The 11,122-nt window shown below is 38.1% G+C and overlaps 2 protein-coding genes across 2 annotated transcripts; one reads left to right on the forward strand and one right to left on the reverse strand.

Moving 5' to 3' along the window:
* Positions 1–2,634: 2,634 nt before the first annotated feature.
* On the reverse strand, positions 2,635–5,107 carry LOC101291675 (cytokinin hydroxylase-like). Its single transcript, XM_004308032.1, has 4 exons — positions 4,811–5,107; positions 4,498–4,727; positions 3,351–3,971; positions 2,635–3,145 (listed from the first exon to the last, which is right to left on the reverse strand). The coding sequence occupies exons 1-4, from the start codon at positions 5,079–5,081 to the stop codon at positions 2,714–2,716; spliced, it is 1,554 nt and encodes a 517-aa protein (XP_004308080.1). The 5' UTR covers positions 5,082–5,107; the 3' UTR covers positions 2,635–2,713.
* A 1,172-nt stretch (positions 5,108–6,279) lies between these two features.
* Positions 6,280–8,342, forward strand: LOC101291970. Its single transcript, XM_004308033.1, has 3 exons — positions 6,280–6,385; positions 6,944–6,998; positions 7,884–8,342. The coding sequence occupies exons 1-3, from the start codon at positions 6,317–6,319 to the stop codon at positions 8,237–8,239; spliced, it is 480 nt and encodes a 159-aa protein (XP_004308081.1). The 5' UTR covers positions 6,280–6,316; the 3' UTR covers positions 8,240–8,342.
* Positions 8,343–11,122: the final 2,780 nt, after the last annotated feature.

The raw sequence follows: 11,122 nt of genomic DNA on the forward strand, positions 1-11,122 counted from the left end.
TCCTGTTTTGGTAAAGTTTTCACAAAAAACAAAACACATGTCACTAAAGACAAAATTTAAATTACCAAAAGAAGAAAATAGGAGTGTGGATTATAAAATTAGGAGTGTAAATTTCAGTTCCCAAAATAAAAGGTCAATAAAGTTGAAAAATATATGATGCTATAGCAAATCACTCTAGTTTTTCTTCGTGTCATATGAACTCGATCTTCATTTAAACAATAATTTTCGATCTTGTTTTCTTATACAGTGATGTAGTTAACTTACTAATTTTCTAGTTGTTTGACAATTAACACGTACTTATCATTCTCAACTCTCAAGTCAACATCTAGCTAGGAGGCAATTGGTATATACAGTTGAAAGATCAGTGTGTTGGCATTGTAATTCAATCTTGTTTACTTGTATATTTGGAGCCCTTAATTGACTAAAAGTATGATAGTTTTTCTTTGGTTTAAGCCAACAAGAAGACTACAGGAGAGCCACACCCTTTTCCGATTACGTACTTGATGATGACAATCGTCAAACACTCGAATTTCTATAGACGGCTAGATGATATAGTATGACAATTCGTACTTGATGTAGTATGACAATTTGCCTTGACAGAGAATTTCTGAATAGCTATCTTAATTATAGTGGAAAATTTTGTTATATCGTAAATCTCTTACGGTATAGCATGTCTGTTGAATTTCATGACCAAATTTTGATAATAGTATCGTAACAATTTACAAATTCTTTTATTTTTGACGATCACTACGTACTACTTATCCAGCACTATTCTGGACGAGCAATATTACACTGATCGAGTACTAGCTTCCAAGCTAGAAGTCTACAAACGATCAAGTGCTGAGCAAAAGGCAAATTTAAAAACAACTTTAACTGAAAATATAGGGCTGCCTTCGTCAAATTGGAAATCGAGTACTAGTCGTATTGGATTCGAAATGTTCAACATGCGTCAGTCATTGCAAACGTTTATATAATCCTAGTGTTTTTTTTTCACTACCTCTACTTTCAGTGGTAGAGAAGCCGTGTCAGAATTTACCTGTACTTTTTCACGGGGAAGAATGGTACAAGTTGTTGAACATTATGTAAGCACCGATTATTGTTACTGTTCATAAATTGAAACTGTTGTTTAATCAAACAGACCGATCGAGATCGAAATACTGGTTGCATTTTTGTCATGGATAGTTTAATTTCTTTGCTTGTAGTGTTGTTGAGTACGTTATGATCAAATTATTTGTTATGTTATAATCTCACCATTGATAAAATTAACATGATTTTGAAGAGCTAGCTACTCTATGTTCATTACCTTCAAAAGGAAAACAAAAGGAACGAACTATCAAGTATCAACTATGGAGTTCTTTTTGTTTGTAATGGGTGTAATGCATGTAGTACATAGCACGCGATCAATTCCCAGATGGAGATTTGGACCCATATCTGGAAAAACTATTCTTATCTTTGCGATGTAAAACGTTCTTTCCATGTGTTTATGAAATTGTGTATATAAAACCCACGCCCACGATATTTTACTCGTTTGTAATACAATATTATCATTATTATACATGCAGCCACTGTTGTGGATGATTCAAATCTTTTTTATTTCTTGCGTACTATTCTTCAATAATGAACTTGCTTTCTCAGTCCTATTTGATTCCTCTACTCTTTCAGGAGATAGAGCAGGAAACAACGAGGACCGATCCAACCATACCAGATTAATACGAGTGTATATTATAGTGCTAGAAGAGTCAAGCTAGACGATGAAGAAGAAGATGGTAAACCCAGAAACAGAGAGAGAGCTTCGTGTATTGGTAGGAGAAATAGTAAAAGAGAACCTAGAAAGAATTAGGGTTAGCACAATCTTATACTCCAAGAAGCTCAAGTTTCTACCAATACATGCACATCCTTCCTCCAAACCCAAAGGGCAAGAAACCCATCTTCTTCTTCCACCCACCATGTATGTCATCCTTGAACCTCTCTAGCTTAAACTCATGCACATAGAGCTGGGCCATGGTGCATGGCTACAACGTCGTTCCACATGTTTGTTCCTCTAGGAATTGTTAGGTCTTTACTGATCGACGTGAATGTCATCTTTAGCTTGTCTCTGTGCATTTGGTGCTGAAGAGTATAGCTGGAAAACCTCATTCATGACCCATCCCATCTGTATCAGTATCACCAATTAATTAACTCAAAAACAACAAATCATGAAGCTATTTTTCTATCTATTTTCTATAATTATCAGTATCACTCATAATTTCTTACCCTTATTTAGTCCAGCAAATTAAAGCATGTTGAAACCAATTTCTTTATCATTTTGCCACGAGGCTTAATTTTATAATTTGGTTTTTGTCACTATCAGTGTTTTGAGACTATCTTAAATGAAACTTTGGTGCTCGAAGTCACAATGTTATCAACGTGATACTTAGATTCAATTTTTTTTGTATTAATTAACGTAGTACCTCCGTTCAATTTCCATCACGAAACTGTTAAATGAAGCACATGTCAGACAAGCGATGTAGTTTTTGAAAATAGAGAAGTCTTATAACATTTTCTTTTTAACTTAAAACGAATCATATTCAATTAACACATGTCAGAATGATACGCATAAATACACTCTTTATGAAAACACATATATGAGGATGTGGTATGCTAGAATAATGAGTCTTTGAAACAACTTAAAGATTGAGATTTTACAACTCAAAAGGTACGGTAGCCACAATCTTCAATCCAAGAGCTGGAATACTAGAGGCATGCCATAAGATGGCCTCATTGTGAGTAAAGTAGAAGGAGAGTGACAATATGTAGGAGAAACAGTAAAAGAGAACCTAGAAAGTATCAGGCTTAGCACAACCTTATACTCCAAGAAGCTCATGTTCCTACCGATACACATCCTTCCTCCAAAACCAAAAGGTAAGAAACCCATTTTGTGCTTGCACCCACCATGTATATCGTCCTTAAACCTCTCTGGCTTGAACTCATGCACATCCTCACCCCATAGCTCAGGGTCATGGTGCATTCCCACAATGTCGATCCACATATTGGTTCCTCTAGGGATCGTTAGGTCCTCACTCACTTGAATGTCATCTCTAGCTTGCCTCTGTGCATTTGGTCCTGAAGGATATAGTCGGAAAACCTCATTCATCACCCATCCCATCTGTACCAATTACCAAGTCAAAAACAACAAAACCATATATCGTATAAAAAAAAACAACAAAACCATATATGAAGCAGTTAATGTAATGCATTGAAAATAGTAGACTATTTCTTTGTTGTGGTAAAAAAAAAAAAAATTTGTCGATCTAGTACTGTATGTATCGATACATTAATGCATCGTCAAATGATACGTAATAATTTCTTACCTTCTTTAGTCCAGCAAGCATGTCGAAATCAATTTCTTCATCTCCGACCACCTCCCTAATCTCTTCCCTCAGTTCATTTTGCCACTGTGGATTCGTGGCCAGAAGTAGCATCGTCCATACGATAGATAATGCCGATGTCTCATGCCCTGAAAAGAAAAATGTCTTGCACTGATCCACCAACTGCTGTGTTGTCATAGTCTTTCTGAAGCTGCCTTGTTGATCACTCTGGTTAAGCAATATCCCAAGCAAGTCGCGCTGCGGAGGAGACGATCCTGACCTAATCATTTCCTCTCGTGCAGATATGATCGGTGAGAACAGTTGGTTAATTTCTTCTCCAAGTCTTCTGGCCTCGAGGGCTTGCTTGAGGTACAACAATTCCCCAAATGGAACACCTAAAAGACGTTTCGTTTGAAAGAGGCTGATTTGCAAGGCCCTTAATTTTCCAAACACATGGTTATCACTTTGGTAACTAATGCCGAAGCTTGCCTTGGCGATTATTTCCCCTGCTGTTTCTCTGATCGATTTCTCTACATCAATTTCTCGAGTGCCGGAATTTTTGAGCTGGTTACTCCAGGTATCTAGCATTGATCTGGTAGCCTCCACCATCAAACCCACCATTGCCTGTAGATTGGACGCAGGATTAATATAACTGAGGTTGTTTATATATAAAACTAGAAGGGGTAAAGAAAAAAAAACGAAAAAGAAGAATATGCTTTCTCTAATAAAAGCTCGATCAAGTTCTTAGGATAACTCTGACTTTAGACAAAACACAATTTAGTTTCTGATAGACGTAAAATTTCGTCTTCATAATCTTGATCATTCGCATATGTATGTGTAGATACACACCGTGTATTGAAGATGCTCAATCTGCTATTAAAAAAATGTTGTACGTAGCATGGATATAAACTTTAACTTTTCGATGAATTTTTTTTGTGTACCGCGTTTAAACCTAGAAGTAAATCAATAGATCGATGTCACAATAATTAGCTGATATGTCACTATTAGACATTATAATGTTAACGTGGTGTATTTATACACATGAGATATCTCCTCAAAAAACTTATGACTGGTTGTTATGCTTGTCACTCACTTAGCTATAAGGACTAAGGACTTAATGAGGGGTCAACTTCTAACACTTGAAGTGTACCTTCAAGTTGGCAGGGTTAAACGCAGGAGTGATAACTTGGCGGTGAAGAGCCCATTCATCACCTTCAGACATAACGATGCCATTGCCAAACATAGGAGCTCTGTCACGTTTGAACACAGAAGGTTTCCCCCATTTCTTTGCAGAGACCTCACTTGATAGCTTCTTGAGAAAAACAGGATCTGCTATATACAAAAATGGCTCTGTGCCCAACCAGTAGACGAACACCTTGCCTACATTGCACGAATCACAACTCAAAAACAGGATAAAATTCGAGTCGAAAAACTATACTAATGGTCGATATCATATTACGTACCGTGGGAGTTTTTCCAGCGAGCGAAGTGAGGGAATAGAGTTGGGTATATGTCATGGGAGATCTTGTTAGTCCAAGACGAGCTTTGAGTGTTAGTCTTCTTCTTCATCTCACTGAGATTACCTAATGGAAAACATGGAGATGGACCACTGAAACCATTCTTCTTGAGCCTCCGGTGAGTTAGGAAAGGAAAAACCCAAAAGGAGAGTAACAGCCTGCAGAACAAGTAGAGACTGATGACGATGAATATCCCTGCCATGGCAGTGTGCTCCATTATACGTTTATATCTTTAAGGGAACGAAGATAATCGAGTATGCATAGAAGAAGAAAACTAATCATTAGCAACTAGCAAGTCACGAAGCTTTGGCAGTTGCCACAATAGCTAACTTGGTATATCCAATTTATTATGAAGTCAGAACTTAGTTATATGTCACTTTCTCACATGAAAAACATGCTAAGGGATTGATGATTGTCTCACACAATGACATGGACCGATGATCATCATCAGCTTTGTCACCCACAAAAGTGGATATTAAATAGTTAGAAACTAACATTCACAACATTTCATTTCAAGTTCTGAAAATTAGTCCAAGTAGTGGGAGCGAGTTGAAAATTACGTTCGAAATAAACAAGTATAAGGATTTGAATAAGCTCGATACTATTTTTCTTCAATTTATTTTTATAAAACTTTATAATATTTGATCATGTTTAAAAGCGTCCAGATGATTTTCTGGCTGATAAAACTGTCTCTCTAGGTTTTACTTATATTACAAATCATCCAATATCGTTTCACTTCCTTCCCACAACGTTCTATTTAGACTAAATGGGATGGGAAGTTTTGAGAGATTTTGTGTTGTACATCTGTATTTTCTTATAAATTGTTTGAAAAAGAAACCTCCACCGACTGTTATCCCAATCTCATCCACCTACCGTCGAAAAGAGACAACTCATCGAAAGCCCACCAATTTATTGTTGTGGACACTACTAGTAGATGATGTTCACTAATAACATTCAAAATTGGATTTTGGTATGTTTTTAAATAATTTAAATGAAAATTTAGCAAATATAATGTAACAAGTAGAGTTGCTTAAAGCTCAAGTCAAAAGAAAGAACTTCATAGGCCCAAGACACAGGCCCAACTGGGTTTATAAACAAAAACAACGAAAATTATACAGCGCACCCGTCCATCTCTGCCGTCCATTTTGAAAAAATCAAAAATCCGCGTCAAATGGACGGTAGAGATGGACGGATGCGCGGCGCACCCGGTGCGCTGAATACGCTCTCCAAAAACAAACCTAAATATATGAACACGAAGTGGTAGTTTTCGACAGAAGCATCAGAGCAAGCATGGAAGACCCAAAATCGAAACGTGTTGAGAGCAGAAAGCCACAGATGACAACAACAATGGCACCGCCACATGGAACAATCCCACCTCAAAAACCCACTTGTCTTGCTCACACCCAGATGAACTACACCGACGTCAAGAAACGCAAGCTTTCCAACACCACCATGGAGAAAGACTCCCCCTCCTTCAAAATCCGCGCTCTCCTTCAACAAATTCGTCCCCATTTTATTGAGGTAAACAATTCTACCGGGTTGGTCTCTGTTTTAGTTTTACTAATCTGAGGAAGAAGACAATGCTGAAACCATGAGCATGTACCCCCCATGTGTTTGTTGTTATGCACAAGTTTAATTTGTGGTTTTATGTACACCAGGCCTAGTTGGGTCTGGCACTAAGCGCACCTCCACTCTTCTTGCCTATTATTTTTGTTAATAATCGAAACTTGTTCTAGGTACCAAATACTTCACTTTAATACAGCTGCATGTTCAGAGTTTAGTTATGGACTTATGGTGGATATTTCAGATTGTAAATAGTGGTTTTTCGGGTTTAAGGGTAATTGTTTGCTGAGAAACTAGAGGCTACTGCAGTCCCTGGTTGGGTTTACGGGTGTAGCCAAAGAGTAATTATTTGGGAATATCCGAACATACACATGATTTGTTTGAAGAGAAAATATTGGCATCACTATATGTAGCAAATATTTCGATTTGTTAGTTACAAATGCGTTGATGTAGTATGGTATTTATGATAACTACTTTTGAGATCAACTCTTTGAAAGATTGATTTTCTATATGCAGATTCTTCGAACACCTGATTTTCGGAATTCTAAAGCAGCTGATGAGATTCAGAAACGTGAGTTTTTCTTTTATGATAATTGCATCCCATGTACTTGTTATAATATCCAGACCAAAATAAATAAAATAGTAATGAAAGGTTTCATGAGTTACATAAGTTACATGAGTTACACAAACGTTACATGAGTTACACAAGGTTACATGAGTTACACAAAGAACATAGATGGTTTTGGAGTTATAGTCAAGGCATGAGTTACAGGAAAATTCATGAAGTACCATTTATTGGGAGAGCACTAATGAAAGGTCTAGATGATTCCTCCTTAGCCTATAAAAGGAGAGTCATTTGCTCATTCCAAGCATCTCATCCATCTCAAACATCCATCTTCCAAGTAGAGAAGAGTGTCCACTCCAAGTTGAGAGTGTAGAGTAGTTGGTAGCAAAACAAGTGTGAGAGAGGGTTTCCTTCAGGTAGTGTTCTTGAAGTTGTGTATCTCGTGTACCCATTATTTCATAGTGGAAGTTCTTGTTATTGCTGCCCCGTGAACGTAGGCACATTGCCGAACCACGTTATATCTGGTGTTCGCTTTCCTCTATCTTTTACATCTTTGCATATTTATCCTTTGTGTGGTTTGAGTTGTTACTTCCATTATATTATTTTTCCCAACAGTACTTGCATGAACATGAAAGAAAGGCATTCATGGTTACTGATTTGCTTGGTTCTTCGATTTTTCGCCTATGATCCATGCTTGGACTCACCTTCTAGTCAACTTTTCTCATGGGTTTACTTTGGATGATGCCTCTTTATCCAAAATCGACTTGTGACTAACTTTTAGTTGCAGATTCCTTTGACATTATTTATCATGAAAAAGTAGAATGAATTGAAAGCTTCCGGTGTCACTTAGGAAGCATGTCTAATGTGATACATTTTACATGCAACTTGCAGAGGTGAAGCTTCTCATGGCGCTAAACAACCAGATGGCCATGGATACAGGAACACAGAAGAAGTTTGCATGGACACATGAACAACATTCACTCCATAACAGGGTGTGTGCGAAAGAAAACGAAGATGAGTTACCAACACAGCCGGTTCAACGTAGATGCTCTGTTGATAAACAACTGCCCGGTGCACAATGGACTAATTTTATCCCAGAGAAGAAAGCATTTGTTAGCAGCCAGCTACCGCGAAGCTACATTGTGGGTGGTTCGAATTTTGGTTGGAACTTCATCACATTTTCCGGCAGTAAACCAGTGTATTATGGTGTAACAAAGGAGGCATATCGAAGCAGTCACATTAGATAAGGAGATGCTTTTATGCTTTCGACTAAGGGATCTTTTGGAGAAGAGAAAACATCTATGTAGTAAGGTGGAATAACCCAACAGTTCCAGGACAACGAAATCTGACACTAAAGAGTAAAGACCACGTATAGTTTTTTGTCACAAGGATCCAATCAGCTGAGATAAGTCTGACTGTAATTTCATTTCATCTCAGATAGAATTGGTTGTCTTACAGAGTTTTTGGGAGCCTGTGCAGCTTTTGACACTCCTTGTTTGGCTTGCTACCTTTTCTCTTTTACCTTGCTGCAATGTCCGCAGCTTCTTACATAAGTAATTTGATGTTGGCATAGTCCGCAGATTTCTTATGAATCAAAGAACATTTTTCCACTGTGGTTCGTCAAATTGGTAATGGAAGTCTAAGGATTTCAATAATGATGCCAACATACCCACACTTACATACAAATTTCAAAGAGCCATTTTACTCGGTTGAGAAAACAAAAGAGATCAAAATCCTTAGGAAATTGAGAAGTGATATTGTCAATAAGGAAATTAACATCCCTCTTTTTATACAACGAAGAGGTCCTTAGCAAGCTTCAAGCGCCTTATACAAAGTAAACTGAGATCTTTATGTTCAGATTGCTTTGAATACCCAAGAAAACAAAGGAGAAGATAGGTAAAGTATCAACGTTCTGTTAGAACAAATAGTGCTTTGATCAATTTTCTCTCTCAGTTTCCAGAATCTTAGATCTTCATCACGTTGTACTGTTAACCTATAGAACTAACCTAGACCGTTGTGTTGTCATCCAAAAGGACCAAAACCTACAAAAATCACCTTGGTTTACCATGATCATGTCTTCACTACTCTAGAGCATGAAATCATCATCTGGGCAGCGTCTCTCCCACTTGCATCGCTCCCTGCTCCAACTCCGAGATTGCCTTACAACCCTTGAACCTGCTCTGATCTGAAGACTCATTTCCACCTGCAACTGATTCTCAAATTAATGGATCTGTGAATTGCTAAGTGAACAAAAAAATTCCCCAGATCAAAGTAAATGAAGCATATAGTATAAGGTAAAATGGCGGAACCTTATAGCTAATTAGCTATGCATCTTAAAAAAGCAGCAATCACTAAATACAACTTAATTCACGATTTTCCTTCTGTATTCTCCAAATAAAGCAGCAATCACTAAATACAATGGAAACAAACTAGCAATCACCAGAAACAAAGACATGCATACAGAAAATCCAAGAGTACTCCAAGTACAACGTAAAACTTATCAAGTCTGTGAAGCACATGAGTTCAATTAACAAACATATGGACAAACATACCCAAGCAAGAATTGGACAAGAAACCACTGAGCAATATAACTCACCTTCTGGCCCATATTCTTCCGTGCCATAGTCATCCTCGTTCTTGTTGTCCTTCCTAAGATCGACCATAACCTGGTCCTCTTCCTTGTTCTGCAATAGTTTAAACAATTATTAAACAAATTAACACGGAAAAATTGAAAATTCACAAGTCCAACACGAAAGTCTGAGTGAAGCAACTCGCCTGCAGAGAGGATTGTTCAGCGGAGAGGAGGTCCTTGAAGAAGGAGAGCTTGACTCTGTCGGGGTGGTGGACAAAGTCCTTACTGCACTTGTCGTCCCAGTACCAGTGACCACCCCAGCCACAAGCACCACACCTCCTCAGAGTAGCATACGCTCCCTTGGAACAGCAGATCTCTCCGATTCTCCCACAACCAATGCAGACTCGGTCGTAATCTCGGTCAAGTTCTACGCCTGGTGGGATTTTATCAAAGCACGGGCAGTCCTCTTCGAAGTGATCGCCGCTACCGCAGACCAGACAGCCATCATCATGTCGTTTTTCGGCTATAAAATTCAAAAGCAAAGAAAACAAAATGAGCAAAAACTGATGGATTAATAGCATGAGATAAACCTAACAAATACAATAGACCACGAACAAATAAGGTAAACTGTAATCAGATGAAAAAGAAAGTCCTTAAAGGTCCTAGAGGGGGTGGTGAATAGGTCCTTTTTGATTTTCGTTGTCTTCTGTATCCGAGGATAGCAATGATTTGTGCTATCCCAGAATCACAGGATACGAGTTTGCAGAAAGTAAATTGCAGCAAATAAAGAAACAACACAAGGAAGTTTTTTACTCGCAGAAACTCTGAATGCAGGGAGAAAAACTGCGTGTCTCTAACTCTTGAGAGACAAAAAACTTCCACTAAGTTGAAGTAACTTCTTACAAGAATAATAGTTCTAGTGATACACTACCACAGTGCTATCCTTCCTAGTCCCGAACTAGTCTAGACCTATTCCCTCTCTTGTTTCTAAGTTCTTACAACATGGGACACTTTTCGAAGCCTTGTTCGTGAATTCAGCTAACCACTAGCAGATTCAACCTTGAACGCTTCTTGGGTTGGTTGCACTACACATCCCTCATGGTATGCAACATGATATGAGTTGATGAAAGAAGTTTTGAGTTCAAGCTATAAGGTTTACAGTCACGAAGAAGACTTAGAGCAGCATGAACAATGCAAGCTAAAAACTAGACTCAACAAAGAAAACGCAATAAGGCAGTTTTCTACAACCATTGAGCAAAGCCAAAGCTGTAGATATATATAGGCCAACAATGGCATCAAGGATGATGCAAGCTGACCTCAACATGTTTCAGAAAGGTTTGGACAGAAGTGTTTGGCTCCCATACTGAAAGTGATGTGTCCAAACACAGAGATGACACAAGCAATCTCAATAAGACAAATAACCCTTTCCTAAAACATGAATGATTCAAACAGGGAGCAAAGAGGTTTCAAACCCTCTTACTCAGTCCATTAGTGGACCTTGACACAGCTGATAGCAACTGGTCTTTGAACCATACAGGGACCAGCTTATACATCGGAT

This window comes from Fragaria vesca, linkage group LG7, assembly GCF_000184155.1.
Source record: "Fragaria vesca subsp. vesca linkage group LG7, FraVesHawaii_1.0, whole genome shotgun sequence".
NCBI classification, from domain to species: Eukaryota; Viridiplantae; Streptophyta; class Magnoliopsida; order Rosales; family Rosaceae; genus Fragaria; species Fragaria vesca.

What these genes read in the sequence shown, in the direction of transcription:
- LOC101291675 (XM_004308032.1), bottom strand. Translation starts at nt 5,081, where the DNA reads ATGGAGCACACTGCCATGGCAGGGATATTCATCGTCATCAGTCTCTAC. An exon ending in TCGCTGGAAAAACTCCCACG is followed by an intron (nt 4,728 to 4,810) that starts GTACGTAATATG and finishes CGTGCAATGTAG; the next exon opens with GCAAGGTGTTCGTCTACTGG. An exon ending in TTAACCCTGCCAACTTGAAG is followed by an intron (nt 3,972 to 4,497) that starts GTACACTTCAAG and finishes TCCAATCTACAG; the next exon opens with GCAATGGTGGGTTTGATGGT.
- LOC101291970 (XM_004308033.1), top strand. Translation starts at nt 6,317, where the DNA reads ATGGAGAAAGACTCCCCCTCCTTCAAAATCCGCGCTCTCCTTCAACAA. An exon ending in TTCGTCCCCATTTTATTGAG is followed by an intron (nt 6,386 to 6,943) that starts GTAAACAATTCT and finishes TTCTATATGCAG; the next exon opens with ATTCTTCGAACACCTGATTT. An exon ending in AGCTGATGAGATTCAGAAAC is followed by an intron (nt 6,999 to 7,883) that starts GTGAGTTTTTCT and finishes TGCAACTTGCAG; the next exon opens with AGGTGAAGCTTCTCATGGCG.